The sequence below is a fragment of the Enhydra lutris genome, unplaced genomic scaffold, assembly GCF_002288905.1.
Source record: "Enhydra lutris kenyoni isolate GAN:26980312 unplaced genomic scaffold, ASM228890v2 scaffoldscaffold36, whole genome shotgun sequence".
NCBI classification, from domain to species: Eukaryota; Metazoa; Chordata; class Mammalia; order Carnivora; family Mustelidae; genus Enhydra; species Enhydra lutris.
In genome coordinates this window covers 17,784,126-17,799,244 of record NW_019154120.1, presented here as the reverse complement: position 1 = coordinate 17,799,244, position 15,119 = coordinate 17,784,126, and the positions used below count along the sequence as shown (strand labels likewise).

The following is a 15,119-nucleotide window of genomic DNA, read 5'->3' as shown; positions in this document are numbered from 1 at the left end:
GTGGGTGTGTACCCAGAGCGGGTGCCGTGTTGGTTTTGTGCCCTGTTAAGGTTGACACAGGCAGTGGCGACTCGCGGCCACACCGGGGCAGCCTCTTCCCTGCAGGTGGCCGGGTCGGGCGGATCGGCCCCGGGAGCTGACACCGTTGCCAAGTCCGGCTGGCTGGGCTTGCCAAGAATTTAAAGGGGTCTAGAAACATCCATGTTTCCCCCCTTAACAATTACGGCGAGCTCAGAGCTCTGGGTAAAAAGACCACCGGGAAGAGGAATGAACTGAGCGGGTTCCCCCCACCTCGGGAAAATGCCTTCAGCCCCCCCTCTCCCCACGCGCCCAAATGCCCAGGCCGTCCCTTCTCCAAAACAGGGAAAGCTGGAAGGGAAAGGTGGGTCAGCTCGGAAGGCCAAGCCCGCACCCGCCCCGCCTCCCCCCACACCCGCCTCCCCCCACACCCGCCTCCAGCCCCCGCAGACCCGCCGCGGGGCCTGGCGATCCTCCAAGCGCAGCTCGGCCGGCCGGGGGTGGGGTGGGCGTGGGGGCAGAGCCTCGCCACCCCGAGGCCCGCGGCCCGCCCCCCAGGCCGGCCTGTGATTGGCTTGGGGGGCGCGTGTGCCCGCCCCGGCGAGGCGGGGAGGGTCCCCTCTGGGCGCCTGGTGGGAGGAGGCGGAGGACGGGGCGGAGAGAGCGGGGGCCGCAGGGAGCGAGCGAGGGGGCGGGCGAGCCGGGTTCCGGAGATCCGAGAGCCGGCTCGGAGAGGGGCGGAGAGCGGCGGCAGGGCGAGCGGGGAGTGGAAGCCCGGCGGGCTCAGCGCCGCCGCCCGCTGCACGGCGCGCTCTCGGGACCGCCAGCCCGCACGGCCCCGCAGCCTTCCGGGAGGAAGCGGCGCAGGCAGCGGCCGGGGCGCGCGCTCGGGCTCCCTCACCTGCCGGCGTCCCGGGGCTGTACGGCGGGACGAGCGCAGGCCGGGAGCGGAGGAGAGAAGACCGGCCGCTCGCGCCGCAGCCCAGCCGCCCCGGAGCGCCTCGGAACCCGCGCGGGGCGCCGGCTCCATGGCGACCGGGCTCGGGGAGCCGGTCTACGGACTTTCGGAAGACGAGGTGAGCGGCGTCCCCTTCCCGCCTGGGACTCCCCGGGGAGTTCCTGTCCCGCGCTGGTAGGGGGGATGGGGACTGGGCCGACCCCCGGGGTGCGCGTCCCCCGAGCCTGCGGCGGAACCCCAAACGCGGGTGCGCCAGGCGGCGGGGACCGGGCTGGGGGCGGGGGGTGCTCGGGCCCATCCTCCCGGCGCTCGCGCCCCAGTCCCCAGCGGAGTGCATTGTTTGTAAATAAAGCGGCGCGGCGCCCTTCGAGCCGGGGTTCGCTCGGCCGCTTCCCCCACCTTTGGGGGGGGGTGGGAGGAGGGCGCGTGCGCCTCTGCCCCCCTGTTCCCCCTCCTCTCTCAGCCGCGTCTCCCGGGCTGTTGGGCAACTTTCCGCCTCTCGCCCCTGCAGCTTGAGAGTCCATGATGTGTGTCACGTTTGGGTCTCGGCTGGGGGCCCGCGCCGCGCTGGGGAACCCGGGGCCGCGGAGGAACCTGAATTGTTCTCAGCCTCCTCCCCCCGGAACTTTCCGGTGATAGTGTCCGCAAGTGCACCGACGAGTGCCTGCTTCTCCTGGTGGGAGTGGGCAAGACGCTCGAACTGGGTGTGTCTGTCCCTCTGGCTTGCAGAGTCGAAACCAGGAGTGTGGATCTTGGGGGCTTTTGGGGGGGGGGGGCGGCCAGCATGGTGGCAGGTGCTACCGGAAACTTCGAGGAAGCTTTCAGCCCTGCCATTTTTTCCCCCCTCCCAACGATTCAAAGCCCGGCACCTCCGGGGTAGGTGGAGGGACAAAAGCTCCATCGATCCCTTTTATTAATAAAGCAAATCAAATAAGCCACGCCCCCAAGGCTGTCGGTTTGAGTGGAAAGAGCTTTGTTTCTACCCTCACTCTCTCCTCGCGGTTTCCCACTCCCCCCCCCCCCCAATTTGGAAACGATCCTGCTGCATCGCTGCTTAGCTCTCTCTCGACCAGCCACGCTCGGCTCTTATTGGTGTGTTGCTCTGCCAAAAAGCGGGGTGGGAGGCCTGTCGCCGGCGCGGCGTGACCGGCAGGGTGGATGGAGCAGGTAGGAGGGGTTTGCCATCTGGCGGGGTGCGCGCTCAGGTCTGGCTCCCCTTTGGAGAGGTGAATTTGCAACCCATGAAGCATTACTGAGCAGGGAGGTATTTCCTATACTGGTTGTGCGTTTCATGAAAAGTTGATGCCCGGAAATTCAAGGATTTCTGGCTTTCTCCTTTCTTCCTCTCCTTTTTTTCCGAGGTTCTCTCTTTCCCTGGTGTTGGGGGTGGGGTTAGTGGAGAGGCTATAATCTAGACCTGCCCACGTTATGGCTTCTCTCTCTCACCAGCTTGCCTGCTCTGGTATGGGGTGTGTGTGCGTGCGTGCGCGTGCTTTGTAAGTGTGTAATGGAATAGTTATCCTGGGTTGGGGAGAGTGTTTGGGGGTATGACCTTTTTTTTCTTCACAGGGCTAGGTAAGGCTTGCTGTGGTATGTAGTTTATCAGAGAATGATCACAATGCAAATTATGTGTGATTTACGTTTTCGATTATTTTGCCTTGCTGTGCTCGTGTGAAATTCCCTTTTTGGTGCAGTTACCTGGGGATGGGTGAAAAGGATCATTGTTTCTTTCACGGGGGCGGGGGGGGGGGCGGGGGGGGGGGGGGGGGGTTTCTCCTCTCCCAGGCTTCTCTCTCTGGCTCCTCTACCTTTTGAGGAGCTTTCCCTTTCATTCTGTACTTCTCCATTTAATTAGCAACCGTAGATGGCTGGCAGTGAGCTTTTAGAAAGGTGCTGAGATACAGACATTCCTAAACAAAGGGCTTTTGAGGTATTGTGGGGGGAAGATAGCGGTACTTCAGCTCTGGTCTCTCTTGTTCTGAATTACTTGATTTTTAACAGTGCAATGAAGAAAAATTTATTAAGAGTGTTTTGGGAAATTCAACTGGAGAAAGGAGTCCAATGCATGTCCCTGTTGTTGGTTCTTTGTTTACATATCCAGTGTCCCCATCTATCTAGCATACATCTGGCCTCTCTAGATGAGTTAACTCGGGTCGTCTTAACTGGTGTCCCGTGTGGAAGTGAAGGATAGAATATACACAGAATTGGGGTGTGTGTGAATGAGTGAGTTCACTCCTGTATGTTACTACAGGGATGTTGGGGCTCTGTGGGGAACAGCACGAGGTGTTGAAGACATTTTCTTGACTGGAGGATGGCTATGTTGCTGGTACTGTGGGGTTCCCCAGCACGTTGTAACACAAAAGACAAGTCGCATCTGTTGTCTTTTTTCAGCTTCTCCTCCCAGTGAAAAAAATAAGGCAGGGCTGTTCTGATGACTTCACATTTCTCTGGTATTTGCTTTTTATGGGAGGTTTCGCACCGTCAGTTCAGCCTTTGGAAAATCAGAGAATGCCTTCGTAGAATATTAACAGATTGTTGAATTTGCACAGCTTGTTTTGTCCCCCTGAATTAGTCCGCGTAAGAAAACAAATGAAAGATCTTAACAGACTCTTAGGCAGCTCAGCTGATGAAACCGATGGCCAGGGTTGGTTTTCCAAGGCATGTCCCCCCCCCCCGCCGACTTGCCAAGGTGTTTAAAATATGAGTGCACTTCAGTTCACACACTTGGTGTTCCGTCGAATATCACACCTGAAGATATTTTGATGGCTACATTAGAGTTATAAATCTCTTAGCAAAATAGGCGTCCATACCGAGCGCATTAAGTTAGTCTGTATTTTCATTGGAAGTTGATGGAAAGCATTATGTGTTTGGAGTGCGCTTAGTTTCCTATCCCATCTCAGAAAGATTTCTTTTGCTCTGAATACTGCTGGTGACGAAGCATTGCGGTGGGATGCTGAGACAGGACCTTGCTGCCAGGTCTCCCCGGCTTGTAGAATGAAAGGGGTTAATTATGGGCTTTGCTTGTGTGAGTGCGTGGGCTGTTTGTTTTTTGTGTCTTTCCGGCTGAGGTTCCTCGAGGAGGTAGAGTTCATATTTACTGATGTAAATCAGGTCACCTTAGGGAAACCAAATTTGAAATTGCCATCCAATGAAGGACCTTGGTGTTAGAGAGATTAACAAATTAGCAAAACTTGGGATGCAGGGCCCAGCATCAGATTCGGTTTGGAATCAGCACAGTGGGATTAGTTGCTGCATCTGGCTTGGTTCCTTGGCAGTTTTTTGTTTTGCTTTTTGTTTTTTATTTATTTTATTTTTTTGGCAATCTGCGGCGCATTTTGGCAGTTTACTTGGGAACGTTACTGTTAACCTCTTGAAGTCTTTGATGACAAGGTCTTAGAAAGGTATCCTTTATTGAAAAGATTCTGGGTAAAATAAAAACTGACGTCTGAACGGCAGCTTTCTTATTAGATGTGGCATTTTTGGGGTGGTTACAGTGAGGCAGATGGCACAGGAATGAAGGCCAGGCTGACGTGGGATAGTACTTTGACACCCTCCCTCTGTGATTTCTACAAACACGAATACTTGGTTAATGTTTCATATTGCCTACTCTGCACCTAGCATTGTGTTAAGGATTTAAGTACTTGTGGTCTCATTTATCCTCAGGAGCCCCCCCACTCCCCACCCCTTAAGCGGTGCTGAGATTTACAGATGAGCACTGGAGGCTCAGAGATGTTAGGTGACCTGCATAAGGACACACAGGAAATTACAGAGTTAGGATTTGAACTCCATTCTTTTGATAGCACAGCCCTAGTTTTTTAGCATTCTTCCTCTCTTCCAAGTTCTTGAAAGATTTTCATTGCTAGGTTGTTGAGGTTGATTTGTAGTGGAAATAAACGTCAGAAGTTGTAAACAGAAGACTCCTTAGGTCCGAATTGACCAGGAGGCTTGCTTAGTGTGGTCTCCACTGTGTTTTAAAGCTTGGGAAATTTTGCAGAAAATGGCAAAAATCTAACCTCATTGGGGCTAGTATCCCCACTACTCCTTATTGTTTTAGGATTCCTTTTGTTCCTACGGGTGCTTTAACCATTGGCATAGGTACATTTTTTTCTTTAAGATGCTGTCAACTTTAAGATGCACCATTATTTTATGTACTGCTGAGACAAAAAAAAAATTGGTGTCATACTGTGATACACCATTGATTTTATGAAGTATCCTTATTTCAGGATGTTTTAGAATTCCTGACTCTCATTAGAAACCCGGGATAATGGGGCACCTGGGTGGCTCAGTGGGTTAAGCCTCTGCCTTAGGTTCAGGTCACAAGTCACGATCTCAGGGTTCTGGGATTGAGCCCCACATGGGGCTCTGTGCTCAGCAGGAAGCCTGCTCCACCCCCCCCCGCCTCCCCCCTCCCCGCCTGTACTTGTGATCTCTCTCTCTCTCAAATAAATAAATTTTTAAAAAACAAAACCAAACCTGGGGTGACCCTGGGTGGTCAGTTTCAGTAGGTTCCTCATTCAATGCTTTCTGGTCAGATGTTGGTCAGATTTCTGCCTTTCTGTTTCTGAGAAAAGGGGTCGCATCAGGGAAATGCTCTTCTGGGCATTGGCAGAGAAGAAACAGGGAGCCTACAAGCTAGGCCGCCTGAATAGCCATCTGTAAGTAATTCAGAGTGGTCGTTCATTTTTAAAAAAGTGGTCTGTGTTTTCAAGAGATTCCTTGAAACCCTGCATGCCATGCCATCTTTGCAGCTGGGGCAGATGAACACAAAGATTGCTTTTGGAAATTAGTTAGGATATTGTCTGGACTAAAGGTGGAGGCTGAACTGCAGTTCTGCAGAGGGAGAGAGAAGACTTTCCCATTTGTCCCAAGTCCGGACGCGTGAGTCAAGCCCAGCCATGCCAGCCGGTGTGCTTTCCGCCTGGGACTCGAGCGTATTCGAGTTATAGCCTGCGTCGTGATTGCTGACACGTAAGAAAAAATCCTAAAAGGACCTAGGTTTTATTGTGACATTTAAAAGCAACTTTATAAACCGGCGAATATAATGTATTGTCTTAAAGGTCTACTCTCATTAGGTTTTTATTTTCTTAAAGGATTGTGCGGCCTTTGTAGAAACTGACATTTTAATTTATATTCCATTTAAGTCAGAAGGCTTTAAATTATCTCGTTCCTGAAAAGCAGTTTCCCTAACTTAAGGAACAAAAATAGTTTTGTTCAAAGGACTGTGGCAAAATGGGAATCACCAGGCCATGGTTTCTTTCCCGTAGCAGAACTCAGTTGAAAGAGAAGTGGTTGAATGGTACCTGGGCATCTCCGCAGTGCAGCGAGAACCCGCATCTCAGGAAACTTCCTTGTAAAGGTTTCATGATATTGAATCATGAGTATGTTTGTTGTTTATTTGGAAGACCTCTCCAGGAAGACAGCCCTGACGTTAGAGGATGGTGTCACACATCATGGTGCCAGCGCTCTGGAGTTCCTGTGAAATTGCTTCTGCTCACTGTGAGGGAAGAAATGTTGTGCTCTTTGCTCGTTTACTTGTCGCCTGTGTCGTGCAGTTACTTAAACAGCATAGAAGCGCGGTAGTGTGTGACCCGTGAAAGAAATCAGTTTGTCTTTGACAGATTGAGATCATCTTCAAATTTTTGAGTTAGAAGGTCTATTTGAGCAGGTGTTATTGGTGTTCTTGAATTCTGGGTCCTAGATGATTAGCAGTAAAATGAGATTTTACCTTAAGAGTTTTCACGTGTTTTGGTGTAGTAGGTCTGTGGAGTGATTTTGGCTTAGTGATCTATTTAATTGGCAGTTCAGCAAACTATACTTTTGACAAATCCGTATGAAAGAGGATCAAAATAATATGTGAGTAATTTCGAAAGTGAGTATTAGAACAGTAGGATTGGGGAAGGCTGTGAGAAGGGAGGCCAGATGTTACTTTCTGTTTTTGTTCTGTTTCTCTTTCAGGTCAGCATATAAACAGATACATCTCCCTTTCCGACTATAGGTGGCAATGTTTGTACTGTTTCATGATGCCGCTCCTGGTTGGGAGTTGTCTCTTGGTGGAATATAGAAATGAGAGCCGAATTGAGAGATGCAGATAAAGAAACTAGATTTAGAAACCAATATTTTCCTACAAACTAAAAAAAAAATTGTTTAGGTAAAAACACTTAAGGTGATTGTCAATGTGAGCAGTATTAAGAAACATCCTTTATCCAGGCCATACTAAATCTGGAAGAGGTGGGGCGCCTGGGTGGCTCAGTGGGTTAAGCCACTGCCTTCGGCTCAGGTCATGATCTCAGGGTCCTGGGATCGAGTCCCGCATCGGGCTCTCTGCTCAGCAGGGAGCCTGCTTCCCTCTCTCTCTCTCTCTCTGCCTGCCTCTCTGTCTACTTGTGATCTCTCTCTGTCAAATAAATAAATAAAATCTTTTTAAAAAAAAATAAATCTGGAAGAGGAATGGGCATTTGGATCTGGGGGACCCCCCCCCCCGAAGCATGCACAGAGAAAAGTCCCTTTGAGAACCTCGGTCATGTCCTTTGTTCTTGGGTGCGTAGGGTCTTCTTAAAAAAATGCTAGTTCTGTACGGACTGTTCTGGAATTGTTGGCATTGACTTTGAGGAGGAACTAATAATTATCACCACTCCCGAGTATTTGATTGCTGGAGAACTTCTTGATTCCTGAGGTAAGACTGTGGCTCGGGTTCAAGCAGAGAGAAAACCAGCAGTGTAAAGATCTGGGACACACATTTCATGAATACATAGGAGCTCGTTAGAGTTGTAATGATTTGTTCTGAACCTGAGTGGCCTGAATGCGGCTATTACTGTAATACCTTTAGGTGAAGAAAGCTGTGTTCCATTAGTGCATCTGGGGTAACTAGCTTAAATTTGACCCTCTAGTCGACTTTTTGTCCCTGACTCCACCTGTATTGATTCAGAACTTGCCAAGTTTAATGGTGAGACTATCCGATTCCCCCACTGTCATCGAATTCAGTGTTGGGTGACTTCTTGGCAGGCAGGCATCCACTGAGAGATTTTGTATTTTTATACCTCCTATTCACCAAGAAAAAGGGACCATTGAAAAGTGACTTTGTTTTTTAAAGAAATTTTTTAAAAAATATTTATTTGAAAGAGCGAGACAGCACAAGTGGGGGGGGGGCAAGGCTCCCCGCTGAGCAGGGAGCCCTATGTGGACTCGACAGGGGCCTCGATCCTAGGACCCTGAGATCATGACCTGAGCTGAAACCAGGTGTCAGGTGCTTAACCTACTGAGCCACCCAGATGCCTGAAAAGTGACCCTTAGTGTAACATGCTGCGATGTGAAATCCAAGATGGAACTTGGGAGGGCTTGTAGGGATCGTGGTCGGATGAAGGGGATGGCCTGGCAGTGCGGGTGAGGGTCACGTCCCATCACCTGCGGTGTGTTCGCGCTCCTGTGGATGGAGGCTTTCCGGCACACGGGGGTAAAGTTTGGATGGATTGAGTGAGTGGCTCAGGCACATGTCCGCCTCCTGTCTGCTGGACGGGGGCCGTGTGCTCTTTCTACCTCTGCGAAGGACTGGCGACTTTCCGGGGGCCCTGGGGTGCTGCGACAAGGGCAGAGTTGTGCCCGTGAGTCTTGGTTTGGCCTGTTAGCCCGGTTTGCACTTTCCCGCTGCATTCGAGGCCTGGCTCTGCTCGTTCTCCATGGGAGCCGCCGTGGATCGTGCTCTGCAGTGCGCCTTCCAGTGCCCGCCGGGAGGCCCGACTTTGCTGCGGGTGAAGCCCTCGCGGCGGGAGAGCATTGCCGTTGGGGAATGTGGCCAGCACCTTGGTATCTGGTGGCAAGTCCCACCGAACCGCCTCTGGAACATCTGTTATGAATTAGTGTCTCAGAATGCAGACTTAGTTCAGTGATCTACAGGATTTCAAACGTTCCACGGACGTTTTGGCAACTGTGCCAGAAATCCCGGGCGCGAGGACTCTGGTGGAGACAGGCTTGGGTCAGAGGTGACAGAGAAGATGAAGATCATCTCTTGATTTTTTCCTTTTTAAACGAAGATGTTTGTTGAATGGGTTAGTTTTACTTATATGTAAAACTTATATGTAAAACTTTACTTATATGTATGTCTTGTTTTCTTAAATACTGGAAGTTATTTTGGTCTGTTGTCCTTCCTCCCCCGCCTTACACCCCCACCCCCAAAACAAAAGCCTGAGCTGTTTAGAGAATTGGCTTAGTAAGTTCTCCGTGTATATCTCACAGAACTAAAAGCTCCACATACTTACACTCAAATCTGCCGACTACTTTTAGAACCTGAGTCTGTTGAAAACTCGTGCTCCCCCGCCCCAGTCTCTCTCTTTTTTTTTTTTCCTTCTCTCTCAGTTAATAAGTGATTCATCTTTGGGTGTTAGTCTAGTGCCAACTTCATCTTTGGCAGTTTGGGTTGGAAAGGGGAAGGAGTGTGAGGTTTAAAGAAAAAGCAAAACTGAGAATCCGTTTGCTTCCTTTTATCCTCCTCCAGTTCCCTTTGTGCTTCGTGGCTGGGCTGTGGTAATTGGATGGAAGCAGAACGGCAGGCAGGTTGCTTCTAAACTTTGAACCGGCTATACGTCCTCCCCATTCGTTAGTAACTCTAGAGGATAAATGCATGTGGCCCTTGGCTTAAGCTCTGGAGGGAGCTGAACCCCGTGTTGATACTGGAGTTCCAGAGTATGTTGATGCTGACAATTGAGAAACTGGTATGTGCCATGCCGTCTGCCTTTGGAAGCGATGTCTTCATTTTACTGGCTGTTACTAGTGAAAGAAAACACTTTGAGCTTGGGCTGAGAGCTTTTCCTTTCTTCTCTGAGAAGTGAGGTAGAGAAGAGCATCCTGCCGTCATGGGAGTGGCTGGCCGGGCCACAGGGAAGGTATTGGAAAGTATTTAATAACGTGGAGAGGTCACTCATCTAACTGGAAAAGTAGGTTACAAAATAGCGGGTGCAGTACAGTCTCGTTGTGGTTAAAAGTATTTATGCATATGGGACACCTGGGTGGCTCAGTTAGTTAAGCGTCTGCCTTTGGCTTAGGTCATGATCCCAGGGTCCTGGGATTCAGCCCCACATTGGATTCCCTGCTCAGCTGAGAGCCTGCTTCTCCCTTTCCCTCTGCCTACTTGTGCTCTCTGTCAAATAAATAAAAATTTTAAAAAGGACATATGCATAGGGAAAAATGACTGGGGATGTATCCCAGGATGTCGATGGTGGCTGTCTTTTGGGCAAAGGGATTTCAGCTGATTTTCATGGCCTTTTTATATTTTTTCTTAGATTTTTCTACAGGGAAGTTTTTCTTAATACAAAAATAAGTTTCAAAGTGAGATAGAAAGAAACCTCCCAAATGCTTGAAGCACTTCAGGCTCTGGGTAAAAATGAGAGCAATTGCTCAGAACAAATACTGATGGTTTGTGTTCAGTTGAACATATGTTCATCGAGGGCCTGCTGTGTGCCTTGTATTTAAGGATGTCAAGGTCAAGGTTGCGCATTGCTGCTCTGGCTTTTGAGGAGCTCCCTGCCAAGGTGGGAAGCCCAGGGGTAGGTAAAGGGTGGGACATTTTTCAAACAAAGTGACCAGGAAATGAAACTTCTTTTCATTTGTAGCTTGTAGAACAGGTTTGTTTTTCTCCGCCATGGACATTTGTATTTTCATACTGGAATTTGTATTTTCATCCTTCTGTGCACTACAGGTGCATAGAAGTAATTTAAATCTTCAGTGGCGTTTTGTGTTCCTTGACATTTTTGGTGTGCAGTATAAAAACCAAACTGAAATCTGTTTCTCTTCTTGTGTATTTAGGTTTTGCCTGAGTGTCTTGGTGGTACAGCACTGAATGGTTCTCAATGTCAGAATGGTACTAGTGCACCAGCTATGTCATCTGTGCAAATATCTCGGTATCTGGAAGCTGCTGGGAGCAGGCTTGGAATGTCCATCCAGTATCCATAGGCCCGAGTACGTTTCGTGGTGGTCCCTTCCCAAGCAAAAGGGTGCAGTTGACCTGTGTCACCTTATGTCATCTGACACTTGTCTCTCTGTCCCGCCCCACACCTGCCCGCTGCTTTTAATATTTCCGACATAAGGATGCATCTTACAGCTGATCTGTGTGTTTAATGTGATGGTGGGTTTCTCATACCACACTCCCTTCTTCCTGTCCCCAGAGTTACAGCCTACATAACTGTGGTGCCTGAGTTGGCCAATCTTAATTTGTGTATTTCGGCAGCCTGTGTGTTATTGTAGATTATTGATAGTTGTCATGGAGATGAACGTTATCTCTCCCTCCATTTTGTGTCTGTTAAGTGCCCACCTGGACGGTAAGGACATGTGCCAGTTCAGTGATGTCACTGAGGAATCAAGTTCCATTCTTTACTCCGCTGTCCAAAGTCTAGTCCTTTTCAGAGCCCTGTGGGTCCTGGGGGGCTGCCAGTGCCAACCAGAGCTGTGTTCTTTTTCCCAACTTGTAGAGCAAAGGGAATGGCTTCCTGTTCCTTTCTTTTGAGAGTAAAGAAATTTCATTCCCAGAGACACCCAGGCAATCTCTTGTGTCCCACTGGCCACGGAAGCTTCCATCTGCTTATCTCTCAACTAGCTAATGGCGAGGAGGGGATGGAATTACCTTTAAGTCTTCTAAGGTTCTACCCCTTGAGCTGAGGGGAAGTCCATGATGACCTTACAGCTGTGTAATTGACCCACCTTTAGAAATGCCCATGGCGCTGTGAGAGCACATGCTCCCTTTCTCTAGGGAGGCAACCCCAATATTCATTTAAGTATTGCATGGATCTCTGGGTGATACCCTACCTGTCCCTTAATAGCTGAAAGGAGTTTTCTTTTCTTTTTAATGGTCTAGTGACTTATGGCTGAGTAGGTTTGGTCCCCTAAACATCCACCCACAACGGTGAAGAAAGAGTAGGATACTGCAGTAAACCTCCCCCTTGGGAGGGGGGAAAAACGAGAAAACTGAGCATGGTGGCCGGCAGATCAGGACTGGCCCGGAGTCCCTGGCTTGGTCAGGTGGTCTGGCAGCTTCGGGCCCTGCTGGGTTATGCCCAGTGTGAGACCCTCCCGTGGTCCGTGTCCTCTGCAGCTGCACCTGGCTGGGGCGGGCACCTGCTCGGTGTGCGTGGGGGGCTTTAGGGTTGTGTGTCTGGGGGTTGAACAGCCACGGGCTAGTGTCATCTGACCTGAGTGTTGCTCCTGGGAGAACTTCGAGTTGGGTTTGTTTTCTTCTAGTCAAGTCCTTGGGCTTTTAAGAACAGCTAGTGACCTTATCTAGATGAGGTCCGTGGTTCTGGGAATTTCTGTGTCTTAGTGTCTGGTCTCTGTGCCCTGTTCATTCCCTGTTCTTCCCAGGGCTTCTGCCTCAAGGCGATTTGAAAGGAGCCTGGAATGAAGAGATGCACAGTTGCGGTGCGGCGGCCAGCCGGGCGCTTGAACCCACTCTGCCTCTGCTCTGCCTCTTCGGAAAGACCAGCTTCCCCGGACTGGGACTGTGGGACCCACAGGACCCCTCTGCCTGCCCCGACTTGGCCGTCTCAGTTTGATGTATAGCCCTTTGTAGACAAAATCTGTTCTGGTTAGGGCTCCTGACTGCAAGCGACAGTGACCGGTCCCGATGACGTTAAGCAGAAAGGGATTTATTGAAGGCATTTTGGATAGCGCAGAACTACCTGTCAAGCTGGAGACCCACGCTTGACTAGGAACAGTCCTGAGGCAAGGAAGGCTTTGCACCCCCCATCACGGCCAGAGAACCCTGGCTCCCTGCCGCTGAATGCCGCCTGTGACCCCGTTCCTCCTGTCTCCGGATGCTGTGTGGTGGCCTGCCTCCTGCTGGGCTGCACCAGCGCTCCCCTTGCTTACCTGTGTCGGGGCCTCACAACCACTCAGGCTCAGCGATGCAAGAGGAGGACTCACAAGACCCAGAACTGGTTCTACGCACAGTTATGGTTTCTTACAGTTAGGATACGGAGCAAAATCCACAGGGAAAGCTGCGTGCACTGGGGTCCGGAGGAAGCTGGGTGCTGAGCTCCCCGGAGGCCCCGCCCGACGGCACACGCCGGATGCGCAGAACTCCGCTGGCGGTGGCGGTTGTGATAGCGTGTGCGCGGTGTTGTGCACCGGGGAATCTCCACAGACTCCAGGCCAGGGATTTTATCGGGGTGGGGGGCTCCCCTGTAAGTACACTCTACTGTTCCTGCCTCCGGGAAGGAGAGTCGGTGTTCTGCGTGGACCACGTGCTTGGCACAGTCCCGGCGCAGCGGGGCACGCGGCTCATTTAGGGAACATTTTTTATCTGTGGAGGGAACCGTTGCCCATTCGAGTTCCCAGACCCCAGCCGAGGGCAGTCTTGGAAGCAGGACTTTGTAAGGAGAGCCGTCTCGGGCTGCCGCGCAGCTTCTGTCCTGCGGCCCGCCTCTTGGAGGCCTTGGCCAGCCTCTGTCGCGGTGCTGCCCGGGGAGCAGTGCGAGGGCTCTGCTCCTCCCTTCTGAAATTCTCGGTGTCCGTCCTGGGAGGTGGTCCTGGCCTCCCAGCGGAAGTCGTCCTGTGGGGGATCCCTAGACATAGGAATTATTTTTAGGTGCTGGCCAGCGCTGCATCCCCCTCCCCAAAAGAAGACCCTGCTAAGCACGCACCCGGCCCATTATAAATGTTAAAGGGGCTTGCAGTAGTGAGGTGATGCGGTGTGTGCTGAGCCGTGGACGTCCCTGCATCAGGGAGAGGCTGTGACATGTTTTTCTGTCCGATGGGGGCTGAGTCATTCGTGTCACCCCCCTGCCCCAGTGCTGTAGGAGTGCAGACACTCTCCAGGGACTTACAGTATAGTACGGGGATATGATAGGGGTTGAGCTGAGCCCAAATGAGGTGTTACCAGCTATTGAGGTTTGGAGACAGAATATTCCAGACGGGGGAAGAGCAACCATGAAGGCCCCAAGATGAAAATGAGCTGGAGGAACAGAAGGAAAACCGAGTGACTGGAGCTTGGGGCAAGGGCTAGCAGACAGTGGGGTCAAAGAGGGGCACCGGCGACAGATCGGGAATGGCCTTGACAGCCGCTGTGGAGGGCTGGGGTTGCCTCTGTGTAGGGGGAATCCATTGAAAGGTTTTGGCAGGGGAGTAGCAGGATCTGACTTGTGACTTGAAGGGGCTCTGGAGAAGGGGTTGTTGGGGGCAGCATAGGGATGGAAGCAGGGAGGCCAGTCAGGGACGTGGGGTACTGGTCGGTGAGGAGGTGTGGCAAGCTGGGATTCGGGTGGGGCTCGGCAGGGGAGGTAGAATGGAGGGACTGGACATAGGTTGGGGAGGAATTGTCTGGAACTTAACAGTTCCAGAGACAGGACCTAGGATTTTGGTGTGAGGAGTTAGGTGGAATGTCCATTCCTGGGAGGAAGACTGGAAAGAACAAGATTGGGGGCGGGGATCTGGAGATCAAAAGGTCTGTGTGGAGGGTAAAAGTAATACACCTGCGAAGCATCGGCAAGATCCCAGTGGGTAGGTGGATGTGAGAGCCCAGTGGAGCTCTCGAGGCGGGAATGGGATGTTGGGGCCTTTGGTGGCTAGTTGACACTTGAGACCTGGGACTCTGGAAGGTGAGGACTTGGGTAAAGGAGCTGGGCAGGCCCTGGGCGAGGAGGGTGGCTGCTGGGATGGGATTGGCCAGCATTCCTGGTCCTGTGAGGCCCCTGGGGCCGGGAAGCCTGGGGGCGCTGCGTTGGGATGGGTGGGAATGGATGCCCTGGGGTGGAGAGCAGACACGTGAGGACTAGAGGCAGCCCTTCGGAGGAATTTTGCTCTGAACACAGGTGGAGACCTGTGGCTGCCGGAGAGAAAGGAATGGATCCTGGAGGATGTTTTCTGAGGTTAGGAGACCCCAGAGAGAAAGGGAGAGAGAGAGAGAGAGAGAGAGAGAGAGAGAGAGAGAGAGAGAGTGTGTGTGTGTGTGTGTGTGTGTGTGGAGAAGTTGGTGCAGTAAGGAGATCTGCCTACGCAGAGAGCTTGGTGTGATCACTGCTGTTTGGTTCCTGGGCCTGCATTCAGAACCATCTCTGGTTGTGCTGATAGAGCTGACCCTTCAGCTGCCTCAGGCCAAGGAGGTAGAAGCACTGATGCTTCGGTGCTGTCCTTCTCCTGCCCGTGGAAGGCAGGTGATGGCGGA

General features: G+C 51.5%; 1 protein-coding gene across 1 annotated transcript in view; it reads left to right on the top strand.

The window, feature by feature from the left end:
- The first annotated feature begins 834 nt into the window (after window positions 1–834).
- The window catches only part of LOC111154313 (neural precursor cell expressed, developmentally down-regulated 4-like, E3 ubiquitin protein ligase), a 336,163-nt gene continuing 321,878 nt past the window's right edge, over window positions 835–15,119 (top strand). The window contains exon 1 of the mRNA XM_022513830.1: window positions 835–1,094. Within this exon, the coding sequence (XP_022369538.1) occupies window positions 1,047–1,094 (48 nt within the window). The 5' untranslated portion in view covers window positions 835–1,046. The remainder of the gene's footprint in view (window positions 1,095–15,119) is intronic.